Source organism: Macaca mulatta, chromosome 16 (genome assembly GCF_049350105.2).
Source record: "Macaca mulatta isolate MMU2019108-1 chromosome 16, T2T-MMU8v2.0, whole genome shotgun sequence".
NCBI classification, from domain to species: Eukaryota; Metazoa; Chordata; class Mammalia; order Primates; family Cercopithecidae; genus Macaca; species Macaca mulatta.
In genome coordinates this window covers 17,303,875-17,316,134 of record NC_133421.1, presented here as the reverse complement: position 1 = coordinate 17,316,134, position 12,260 = coordinate 17,303,875, and the positions used below count along the sequence as shown (strand labels likewise).

Sequence of the window (12,260 nt, the reverse complement as noted above, 5' to 3'; positions counted from 1 at the left end):
AGACGACTACAATTTTGTATTGAGATTTAGAGTATAAACTAAGTTCCATTTCATTAACTAATAGAGACCAGCAGGTTGGTTAAGAAAGGAACCATTAATTTTACAAAGAGAGTTGTTCTAAACTGTTACAAGTTTTCCAGTACTTAATTTTTACAATCCATTAGCTTTTTAAATAGCAAATAAAATTGTATATATGTTGTGTAAAACCTGTTTAGAAATAAGCAGATTGTGGAATGATTACATTGCGCTCAGGAACATACACATACTTATTTTTTGTGGTGAGAACACTTCTTGATTTTCAAGAATACAATACATTAACTGCAGTCACCATGTTGTGCAATATATCTCTTAAACTTATTCCTCCTAAGTACAATTTTGAATGCTTTCACTATGTCCCCAAGCCCCTGCCTCCCAGCCCCTGGTAACCTCCATTCTACTCTCTGCTTCTGTGAGTTCAATTGTTTTACATTCCACGTAAGTCAGATCACGTGGTAGTTGTCTTTTTGTGCCTGGCTGATTTTAAGGAAGGAGACCACTACTCCTGCTGCCCTCCTCCCCCCACTTTACCTAGTTCACAAGACAGGAGGAAAGAGAGAAAGCAAAAAGTTAGAAAAAAACAAAAGTAAGATAAATAGCCAGACAACCTTGGCACCACCACCCAGCCCTAGGAGTTAAAAAAAAGTAATAATAATATCAACCCCTGACCTAAACTACTTGTGTTATCTGTAAATTCCAGACACTGTATGAAAAAAACCTTGTAAAACTTTTTGTTCTGTTAGCTGATGTATGTAGCCCCCAGTCACATTTCCCACACTTGCTCGATTTATCACAACCCTTTCACGTGGACCCCTTAAGGCTGTAAGGCTTTAAAAAGGCCAAGAATTTCTTTCTCGGGGAGCTCGACTCTTAAGACGTGAGTCTGCCGAGGCTCCCGGCCAAATAAAAAACCTCTTCCTTCTTTAATCCGGTGTCTGAGGAGTTTTGTCTGTATTCATCCTGCTACATTTCTTGGTTCCTTGACCGGGAAGCGAGGTGATTTACGGACGGTAGAGGCAGCCCCTTATGCAGCTTATGCCTTCCCTGTAGGCGGACTCTGGCCAGCTTGGGCGGATCCTGAGATGTACATCCTGAGATGAGGATCCTGAGAATGCTCCCGGGTAGGCATTTGCCGCAGTGGAACGTCTCATCAGGAACGTCTCGTCAGAGCAGTGCACGGCAGACCCCCATGGAGGATCAACACAGTGGCTGAACACTGGGACGGCACTGGCACTTTAAGTCCAGACATCTGAAACTTGGTAAGACTGGTCTTTAGAACTTGCCCACTCCATTTGACTGGAAGCATGGCCTGATCACCCATGGCGTGCCTGTACCGGCACTTTGGTTTTTGTTTTTGACTTGATTTGAATTAATTGCTTGATACTTTGGTTTTAGTTTTGATTTTGACTTGACTTGAATTGCTTGATAAACAGGCATGCCTTTATTGGCGCTTTGGTTTTGGTTCTGATTTTGACTTGGCTTAAACTGCTTGACGAACAGTTGTGCCTTTAACAACACTTTGGTTATAGCTTTGATTTTGATTTAGTGTGAATTAGACGAGTGAGTGATCTTGTGCCCTTTCCTTCTTGTAGTGTGAATGTTGTTTTGTCGCGAGAGAAAAATAGGTCAGACACAAAGTAAGGCCACTCCACTAGGAAATGTGTTAAAAACATTTCAAAAAGAAAAAAGGAAAGTCATCAAATCATCAAAACTTACTCTATTAAAATGCATGTTACAGAACCTTAAAAAAGGTTTTGCAGGAGATTATAGAGTTAAGTTAACCCCCTAGAGGTTAAGAACTCTGTGTAAATTAGAATTGCCCTCTTTTGGTGCTGGATGGCCCACTGAAGGAACTACAGACAGAGAACAATGGGCCATGTATTTAAGGTGGTGACAGGGGTCGGAGGACAGCCAGTGTACCTAGATCAAATTCCTTTATATTGACTCATGGTTAAATATAAGATAGACAAAACCAGCATAAATTTAGCCCTGTTTAAGAGCTTATTGCAAAAAAGCCAAAAGTAAAAGTAAGAGCAGCTTCGCCAGCAGACACAGAGTTAAAAAAAAAAAAAAAAAAGGAGTCCCAGAAACAGCAAGAGAAGCCAGTTTTGCAGGAGTTGCCAGAGATAATAGAAATTCTTTCTCCATATGTCCCAGCCTACCCCGCTTTACTGAGGCCAACAGCCCCCTCAGAAACGAGATTAGGAGCTAACATGACCCAGGTCTCACCTCGAAGGGGAGGATCGGAGCCTAGAGAGGCCAAGGAAGGAAGTCAAGATAGTCAAGTGGGCCCTCTCAGATCTGTTCTTGCTTGAGCTATGTAAATGCCTCTCAGGCAGACGCAAGGACCTGTCTATTATAATGACCAGGCCCACATCCAGGGGGGGCAACAGACTTTCATCTATCAGCCCTTTCCAACCATTGATTTACTAAACTGGAAACACCCTGAACCCGGCACCTTGCTCCCGGCAGCTAGAGCCCTGTCGAGCATAACTGTGTAGAGGTGTGTGGGACTCAAGTTTACTCTAGCAGACCTGACCTCCGGGACCAGTCTTAGGCATCAGTAGACTAGGAGCTATACAGCTTCATCAACCCACAAGGAGAGAGAGGTGCGGAATATGCGGCGGTAACCCTGGACACTGTCTTGTTAAGCTGAGCTCATTGCTTTAATTCGGGCCTTAGTACTCGGTAAAGGTAAGAATGTAAACATTTACACTGACTCTCGGTGTGCCTGTTTAACCCTCCAAGTGCATAAAAAAATTATATAAAGAAAAGAACAACAACAACAAAAAGACTAAAAGTAAGTGTAAAAAAAAGAATCAGAAGAAAACAGGAGAGAGAGAGAGCAGTGTGCAGGGGCGGGGCCCGTGCCCTTGCCCCGCCCCACCAGCTGGCTGTAAGAGCAGGATAACTCAGAAGGAAAAAACAAAAAAGCAAATTAAAGACTTAAGAAAAAAAGCCAATCTGTTAGCAACAGCACTCATAAAAACAAAAATTAGCAATGTGAGAGGACGTGGACGTGAATATAAATGTGAAAGAAGTCAAGTTAGGCAAGGATTCAAGAGCCGGACAAGGCTAGAGAGAGATTAATGTGTGAGATGCAAAAAGAAAGGACACTAAAAAGGTAAATATTTAAAAGGCAATAAAAGAAATGGCCAAGGCTGCAAGACAAAGAGGCCATCGGCCAAGGGCTGCCGCACCTTGGAGGAACCAAATACTGACCTGATCAGGCTGACAGGAGCTGAAGAATGTATAGACTAAGGCAGACTAGGCACCTTATTTTAGGCTCCCAGGAGCCCATGGTCACATTAGAAGTTAAAAGCAGCAAGATTCTGCCGTATCTGGATTCCAACTACTCACTGAAGGCTAAGCCACTAAATAGTGTTACCAAGAGGGGGTGGGGGAGAAGAGCCCCTCCTCTAAGAAACTTAAACAGGAAAAAGAGCCATACCTTGTGAAAACTTGCGTATAGACTTTACAGAACTGCTCCGTGCTGGAGGCTGTCGATACATGTTAGTGCTTGTTTGCACATTTTCAGGGTAAGTTAGTTTTCCCTGTCAGGACAGAAAAAGTACAAGAAGTGACTAAAGTACTGTTAAAAGACATTATCCCCAGGTTTAGAGTACCTCTAACTTTAAAGTCAGACAATAGGCCAGCATTTGCCGCTGACATAGTGCAAGATTTAACAAGACTGTTAAAAATAAAATAAAAGTTACACACAGCCTATCGGCACAAAGTTCAAGAAAAGGTAGAACGCATGAACTAGACACTCGAGCAGCTACTGAAAAAAATATTGCCGGGAAATTCATTTAAGATAAAATCAGGTTTTTGGCTATGGTCCTCCTCCGAGTCAGGTGCACCCCCACCAAACAAACTAGGTATTTGCCCTATAAGATTGTGTTCAGTCTGCCACCCCCAAATCATAGGTCAAATTAAAGGGGACCTCCAGAAACCAAAGGAATTAACCTTAAAAAAGCAAATGCAGGCTTTAAAAATAGCCATACAAAGTGTTCATAATTAAGTAAATGAAAATGCCTATAATCCTGACACCCCTTTAAATCTAGTGACTCTGTTTAAAGTAAAATTTAATTTTTCTAGGACCCATATAGGATGGGCCCTGTACTGTAACCTTGTCCACTCCCACTGCTGTTAAAGTTGCAGGTGTTGTGTCTTAGATCCACCACAGTCAGATAACACTGGCAGCTCAGGACAATGGACCAGCCAGCAGGATGCAGATCACCCAACCCAGCCCATCCTGAGATGAGACCAAGCTGCTGCTGAGAACGACAGCCCTGCTCTAGTCACACACCAGCAGCTGACTAGTCTACGCACGGCCGAAGCTTGAGGACTCATCAAGCAAGTAAATGTAGTTAAAAATCTTAAGACTAATAGTTTTCCTGTAATACTAACTGTTTTCCTATTGCTCTGTGTCTGTATTCAACCTTTTTCCCAGGTAAGGACCTCTTTTGTCCTTGCTGGATATGAATATACTGTACATTGTTTTGTTGTTGATACCCCCCATAACCATGCTAGAAGAAACACCTATATAAGGTGTCCCCACTGTACACATACTACTTAGGAAACCCAGACCCATCCAGCCCAGCAACAATTCCGAGTCTTTCAGTCATTCTTTAAACATATACACCAGAAGTTACCAGAACCTCCTCCTTCAGCAAAAAGAAAATAGAAAAAAACCTATTTGCTCAGCTGGCTGAAAACATTGCTGGCAGCCTGGATGTCTCTTTATGTTATGTTTATAAAAAGGCTAACATAAGAGACCAACAGCCTTGAGAAGCAAAAGAGTTAATGCCTCAAAATAACTTTACTTTAACTAAATCTTTCCCCAAACAGACGCCCCAAGTTCAAGCATCTGGCTCTTAAAAGTTTCTGTTATTAAAAAATACTGTGTTACTTGCTAAGAAAAAGCTTTTAAGACCCAGTAAAAAAACTAACTTGCTTAAGACATGACAAAGTTGGTACATGTGCCTGTACAGGTTTAACACAGGTTTGAACCTAAGTCTTCATTCAGAAAACAGTTTCCAACTACAAAAAAATGTAAAACCCTCATTATAAGTGTATTACTAGTAACAGAAACGTGCTTGCTGCTCCCCTGTGTATTATACTTGCTCCTTCAAATGATGAAAGGTTTTGTAGCTACCATGGGTTCCTCAGAAGACTTCAGCACAAGCGTATTACATAAAACACTATTGCTCTGTCTCGCAAAGAGACTCAGAAAGTAAAAATAAAAGTAAGAACTCCCACTAATTAGTATAAATTCTCAAAGAGGGGGATAAGGAAGGAGATCACCACTACTCCTGCTGCCCTCCTCCCCCCACCTTGCCTAGTTCACAAGACAGGAGGAAAGAGAGAAAGCAAAAAGTTAGAAAAAAACAAGTAAGATAAATAGCCAGACAACCTTGGCACCACCACCCGGCCCTAGGAGCTAAAAAAAGTAATAATAATAACATCAACCCCTGACCTAAACTACTTGTGTTATCTGTAAATTCCAGACACTGTATGAAAAAAGCATTGTAAAGCTTTTTGTTCTTTTAGCTGACACATGTAGCCCCCAGTCACATTTCTCACGCTTGCTCGATTTATCACGACCCTTTCACGTGGACCCCTTACTGTTGTAAGCCTTTAAAAAGGCCAAGAATTTCTTTTTCGGGGAGCTCGGCTCTTAAGACGCGAGTCTGCCGACGCTCCCGGCTGAATAAAAAACCTCTTTCTTCTTTAATCCGGTGTCTGAGGAGTTTTGTCTGCGGCTTGTCCCACTACAATTTCACTTAACATAATGTGCCCCATTAAGCTCCTGTGAATCCCAGTTTCTAACCTGCAATTGCTCTAAGTGTTTTTGTTGCCTTTTCATGGTTTCTACTAAGAATTCCAGAGCTCAGCTGCAATGTTTTCACTGCCTTGGAAGTTATTCATTGTTTTTCTTTACATCTTATCCACAGACACACAAATAAATTGTCTGGTGCAAGTGCAGCGGCTATATGCCCTTCCTGTGAAGGCAGGCCGGTTTGACATCGATTAAGCAAATCCATCTCAGCATTCGTAACAGCCTTTATATTGTTTGATATCAAGCTCAGTAATTTAAAAAATATGCCTCTGTCTTTGTAAGACTACCTATGGGTTGGAGACGACTTATGTAGTATTCAACTCAGCAGATAATGTATATAAAAATTACTTCATATGATTTAATGATCTTGAATTGATTTAACTGTTTCTATGTCATATTTGGAAAAAGCAGGGCAATTATAAAATTTAATAATGGCATCTCCATAAAAAGCAATAATTCATATGCTACTTTAAAAATCTTTCTCCGGCAGTTAGGTGGGCAGAAAACCCAAAGTTAGTAACTTTGAACAGGTCCATCACTACTTTTTTTTAAAGTTAACTGAAGCAGCCTTGGGCAGGTCTTTCAGGAGGTTTCCAGAAGAAGGCATTATTATCAAGGAGATGACAGCTCCATGCCTGTTACTGCCCCTGAAGGCCTTCCAGTGGGACAAGATGTGGCGGTAGAGGACAGTGAAATCGATGATCCTGACCCTGCTTAGGTTTAGGCAAAAGTGTATGTTTGTGTCTTGGTTTTTAACCAAAAAGGTTTTGAAAATAAAATAAATAAATAATGAAAAAAGCTCACAGAATAAGGTTAAAAGGAAAGAAAATATTTTGTATAGCTACATAATTTGCGCGGTTTTTCGTTGATTTGTTTGAGACAGGGTCTCACTCTGTCACCCAGACTGGAGGGCAGTGGCACAATCAAGGCTCACTGTGGTCTCAATCTCTTGAGCTCCAGAGATCCTCCCACCTCACTCAGGAGGACGCCAGTCCTGCAGGCAGACATCAGGCCCCAGGTGGACCCTCCATTGGTATACACCAGGCCCCAAGTTGACAACCAGGCCCCAGATGGACACCAAGGCCCTAGGTGGACAGCAGGCCCATGTTGAACACCAGACTCATGTGGACATCAGGCCGCAGGTAGACACCATGCCTTGGTAGACATGTAGGCTCCAGGCGGACATTAGACCCAAGGTACACACCCAGTCCCCAGGAGAACATCAGGCTCAGGTGAAAACTCAGGTCTTGGGTGCACATCTGGCCTTAAGTGGACACCCAGGTCCCAGGTTGATACCCAAGTCCCAGGTGATCACCAGACCCCAGGTGGACACAAAGCCTTAGGTGAATAACAAGACCCACTAGGCCATCAGGCCCCAGCTGGATACAGTCCCCGGGTGAACACAAGGCCCCAAGAGGAACATAGGCCCAAGGCAGACATCAGGCCCTCTGTGGACATCAGGCCTGAGGAGGACATCCGGCCCCCGGTGAACATCAGGCACAGGTGTCCAAGCAGGCCCTGGGTGGACATAATGGTGTCTAGGTAAGGAGGTGTCCTAGGGGGAGGGTGAGCAGTCAGCAGCCCAGTGGAGTCCTGAGGAGGTCTTATGGAAGAAAGGGGCTGAGGGGACAGAACCTTAAAGAAGCGACCTCACTTCCTTAATGACAGACCTGAACAGAACTTAGAACTCTGGTAACCAGGCGCCCAGATCCTAGAGTCAGCACCGTAACCAGCTTACTTGGTGGGAGACGCTCGAGACAGCAAGATGTTCTCGTGTTGCTTCCCCACTTCGAGAGGCTGCTGCTTCAGGAATGGAGGGAGTGAGAGCCTTTTCCGACGATGCCGAAGAAGGCTCATCCCTCACCCCAGATGCCTGTGGCCCTTTGTAAGAAGGTGCACCCGGGTACCACAGGGCAGCCCGGGGCAGGCCCTAGCAGGTCCAGGCCACACCAGAGATCCCATCGGGGCTGCATCTGCACATTGTCCCTGTCCAGGAGGAGATTCGGGAGCCCATGGAGGCAGAGGCACATGGTGAGGTGGCCTGCAGTCTGGAAGACTTTGCGGGGGCGGTGTTTAGGGGCTGGAACTCCTTTAAATTCAGGGAGGTTGTTTCTGTGTTTGGAAATTCCAGTGGAAAGTGACTGACGCTGGGGACCCTTTCTCCTTTCTCAGCTCCTGCTCAATATGCAGAAATAGAAGCATTTCCAGCACCAGCTGTTGAGCCAGAACCAGCATGGGAAGAGTCCCCTCCAGAGACAGCGCTGGAGGTGAAGGGAGCTCCAGCCAAGCACCAGCCCAGAGAGGAGCTGCCTGAAATCACGGCACCTACTATAGCCACTGGCCTTAGCCTTGCAGCTGAAAGGGTGGCTGGAGAGACAGGTGGCAGGGAGGGGGTGACCAGCACGGCCCCAGCCAGCAGCTCCCATGCTGCCCCTAGTCCTGGGCATGGTGGCAAACATGGAGGTGGAGACCAGGGTTTTGAGCCTGGGTTCCTCTACCTCGCTGGAGAGAGGCTTGTGTCATTCACTAGAGCTGCAGTCCTGCTGCTGCAGGGCCTGTTTATTCTACTGCTGCTGGTGGGGTCTATCTGTGTGCAGGAGATGCTTGAGGGCATTAAAAGAAGGTTCAGAAGAGGAGTTCCAGCAGCTCCTCCTGCACCCAGAGGCGGCCTCCTCCTCCAGGCATGGATGTCTGTCTGCAGCTGGGCATCCAGGCTGTTTGCCCCTGACGTGCTGCCCAGGACAGGATCTTAACAGGTGGGCAGAGGGTGAGGGGACCAGGAGGCAGCTCCAAAGGGTACAGCAAGCAAAGCTTTTAAAGACAGCACTTGTGCCCCAGGCTCTCTGTGCCACCACCTGCCCTAGCATTTATTAATAGTGTTAGAATTGCAAGTTGATGAAACAATATTTCAATAAAGTTTGATTTCCGGAACTTAACGCCTTTTTGAACTCCCTAATGTTAGACGGTGTTTTTGAGGCGATCCTGAAAATCTCTGATAGTTGTGTCTTTTGTTGTGGTTGTTTGTGTGATTAAATTACTGTTGAATCAACTGTTACTGGAAACTTTTCAGGTATGGCTTTTAGAAGACTTTGACTTACTCTTGCCTGTTTTGACTCTCTGGTTTATTGTGGAAAGAGGGATGATGTAGGCTCATGTCTCTGGCAGATCAATCACCTTTTGTCATCAAGGATTTGGCATCAGAGTTTCTAAGAATTATGTGTGCAAGTTGACATGCTGGCACTTTAGCTAATCTGGGTGTCAAAACAGAATGCCATAGACTAGGTAGCATAGAAAATTGATTTCTCACAGTTCTGGAGATGGTAAAATCCAAGGTCAAATGGTCAGCAGATTCCGTGTCCGCAGAGGGCTGGCTTCCTTGTTCATAGACAGCCATCTTTTTACTGTGTCCTTACATGACAGAAGGGATGAGGGAGCTCTCTGCAGTCCCTTTGATAGGGGCACCAATTCCATTCACGAGGTTCCTGCCTTCATGAACTTATTCACCTGCCAAGGCCCCACCTCCAAATACCATCACATAGAATTAGAATTCAACACATGAATTTGAGGAGGATAGTAACATTTGCTTTACAGAATCAGGTCTCCCCGAGCCATATGCACTCACAAGAAATCTGTAATCTTCTATTAAGTATTTGCTGGTCCCCTCTGGGACTAGGGAATTTTTTTTTCTTTAAGAAAAATGATCTTTCATGTGACCCATGGTTTATTCATAGAAAAGCACTGTGAGTTCACATACTTGCTAAAAACAAGGGCAATTGTGATACAAAAATGAGAGTGATTTCTCTCTCTCTCCCCCTCCTCTCTCTCTCTCTCTGTCTCCCTCTCCTCTCTCTCTCTCTCTCCCTCCTCTCTCTCTCTCTCTCTCTCTCTCTCTCTCCCTCCTCTCTCTCTCTCTCTCTGTCTTTTTTAACCAACCCATTGGGCTGAGACGTTGTGGGGCGCTTGGCTGGGCAGTAGGACTTGAGTAGCCACAAAAGGCAAATACAACTTCTTGGTCAGTTTTGAGTAGAAAAGCTGACAATTTGTCAACAAAAGAAAAAGTAAAGCAGATGGAGAAGTTCTTAGTTCGCATTCTAGCTACACCACCTCTTCCCTATCAAACCCCACCCCGGACTCAGGAACTAAGACATAAAAGAGTAAACACCAAGGCACTGGTAACCAACTGACTCTTCTGAATGCCCTTGCTATCTCCTACAACAATTCCAGGCTGAGCATAGGGGTCAAGAAGGTGGCAGGAACACGATGATTCACTGTGGAGGTCAGCCAGAGCTAAGACAGGGCTGCTCACTAGGGCTAGAAATTAGGAAGGGAGAGGCTAAGTGCAGACCAGCCCTAGCCTCCAAGTCAGCAAGCAATGAGACTGTGACAAAAGCAGGCAGAGGAAGCTTGAGGCAGAAAGGTAGAGGAAGAAAGCAAGTACGGGGCGAGAAGAGAACTGGGCAGCGAAGGCAGCTGATCTGATGGCAGAGGGAGGCTGGTGTTTAGAAGCTCGTTTGGGGAGAGAATGAATAGAGGCGGCACAGAGATGGGGAACAAACATTTAGCTGGTGAGAGAGATTTAAGATGAATGGGAAGAGAAATCTCACAAAAAGGACAGATTCATGCAGATCCTCTAAGATGAACATGCAGTCATCCCTACATGTAGAAATATGCTCAGTTACACATATAAAAACACAGATGCATGGAGAGCAAGCATACACACAGACACATATTTCTACACATGCACTCATGTGTGCCCAGGTACACACACACTAAACATGCAAAACATGAGAGCATTTACACATAGATATGCATCCTCACATGTATGCAAATGTTACATCCTCACATAGAGACCCACAGTCCAGTGTGCACATATCCACACAGGTACGCAGCCATAGAACTGACATAGATGAGCATAAAGATGTAATGTGCACATACAGACAGGCATGCGCAGATATATCTATGCACACAGACACATGTATTGAGTCATACAGATACACACACTCTCTTAACACAAAGGTGACCAGTGTAGATGAATATTGTGAGCTCAGTGGCCTCGCAGACCTTCATCTTTTCCCTGCGCTTGTTTCAAAGGTGCTCAGCAGACTCCTGGCGAGGCTGTGTGAGGCAGGGGCAGGAGCTCCAGAGTCCTTACAGCTTTGTGAGGCAAAAGTCTAAGTCCAGTCCTGGCTTCTGCCACTCACCCACCACTGGGCTATTAATGCCCTGTCTGCAGGTGAGAGATTCTGCGTAGACTAGTCTTGGGATTTTTTCTAACTGGCCGTTTTTCTCCTTGGCACCCCCACTGTCCCACTGGGAAGGGCATACACTCTGGAAGGGAAACCTGAGAAATGGTTGTGAGTCTCCTCAGACAGTAAGCATATCCTCCACCCACAGCTACCTCAAGTGCCTATCAAATCAGAACCAGAATTATAAATATTTATGACTTTACAATAATTGGCAACACATATACTATAGTATTTACAGCACCGTAAATGCATCTGTTTCTCTCGTTCAGCAATCTCTGAGATGGAACAGTGTTCTGTGTTTGCCAAGGGAGACAGCGCCAATGCCCAGGACGTAGGGGCAGAAGGTGGCATATCGTTGGGTTTCTGGTCGATCTGCAGGGCCCAGCTCCTCCATGAACAGTGGGCTGTAGTGAGAAGCTTGCCAAGGTATGCGTATCCACTAGAGCTGGGCTCTCCCCATCCTTAGCCCCGTGGTCCTTTGGCCTCAGCCACAGGTGCTCAGAGTCTTCTCAGGGTGGACAAATGTTTCAGTGTCCTCGGCCCGACCTAATAATTCCTGGGGACCCAGGCTGCCGGGCAGGTGAGCTATCTGCTTTCTCAGTCAAAGGGCTCTAGAACCAGCAACATCAGCTGGTTATAACCACTAAAAAAAATTATATGAAGACATATTCTTTAAAAAAAAAAACTATATATAAGTCGAAATATAATTCTAAAGAAAACGTCCAAATAACCCAAAGGAAACAGGAAAAAGAAAACAGAAGTAATAACCAGAGACACAAACAGAAAACAAAAAACTATTATTCCCTAACATATCAGTAAATATATTAAATGTAATTATCTAAATACACCAATTAAAAGATACATTGACAGAGCAGACTTTTTTAAATGATTCAACTATATAGTGTCTAGAAAAAAATTCACTGCAAATATAATGACTACAGGCAGGTTGAAAATAAAAAAATAAAAATCATACATCCTGCAAACATTAATCTACAGCGAACAGAGTAGTTATATTATCATATAAAGTATATTTCAGCATAAAGAAAATGACCAGAGACTGAGAGGAATATTACATAATGATAAAAGGGTCAATTCACTGAGACATAGTGAGCCTAAATGTTCATGCACCTTTAAAC

The 12,260-nt window shown here is 44.4% G+C and overlaps 1 protein-coding gene across 1 annotated transcript; it reads left to right on the top strand.

Annotated features, from left to right (window-relative positions):
* Window positions 1-509: 509 nt before the first annotated feature.
* Window positions 510-8,812, top strand: CDRT15 (CMT1A duplicated region transcript 15). Its single transcript, XM_015118656.3, is given in 4 exon segments — window positions 510-1,295; window positions 4,212-7,817; window positions 7,819-7,909; window positions 8,051-8,812. Coding segments are annotated over 3 exon segments (846 nt in total). The 5' UTR covers window positions 510-1,295; window positions 4,212-7,643; the 3' UTR covers window positions 8,632-8,812.
* Window positions 8,813-12,260: the final 3,448 nt, after the last annotated feature.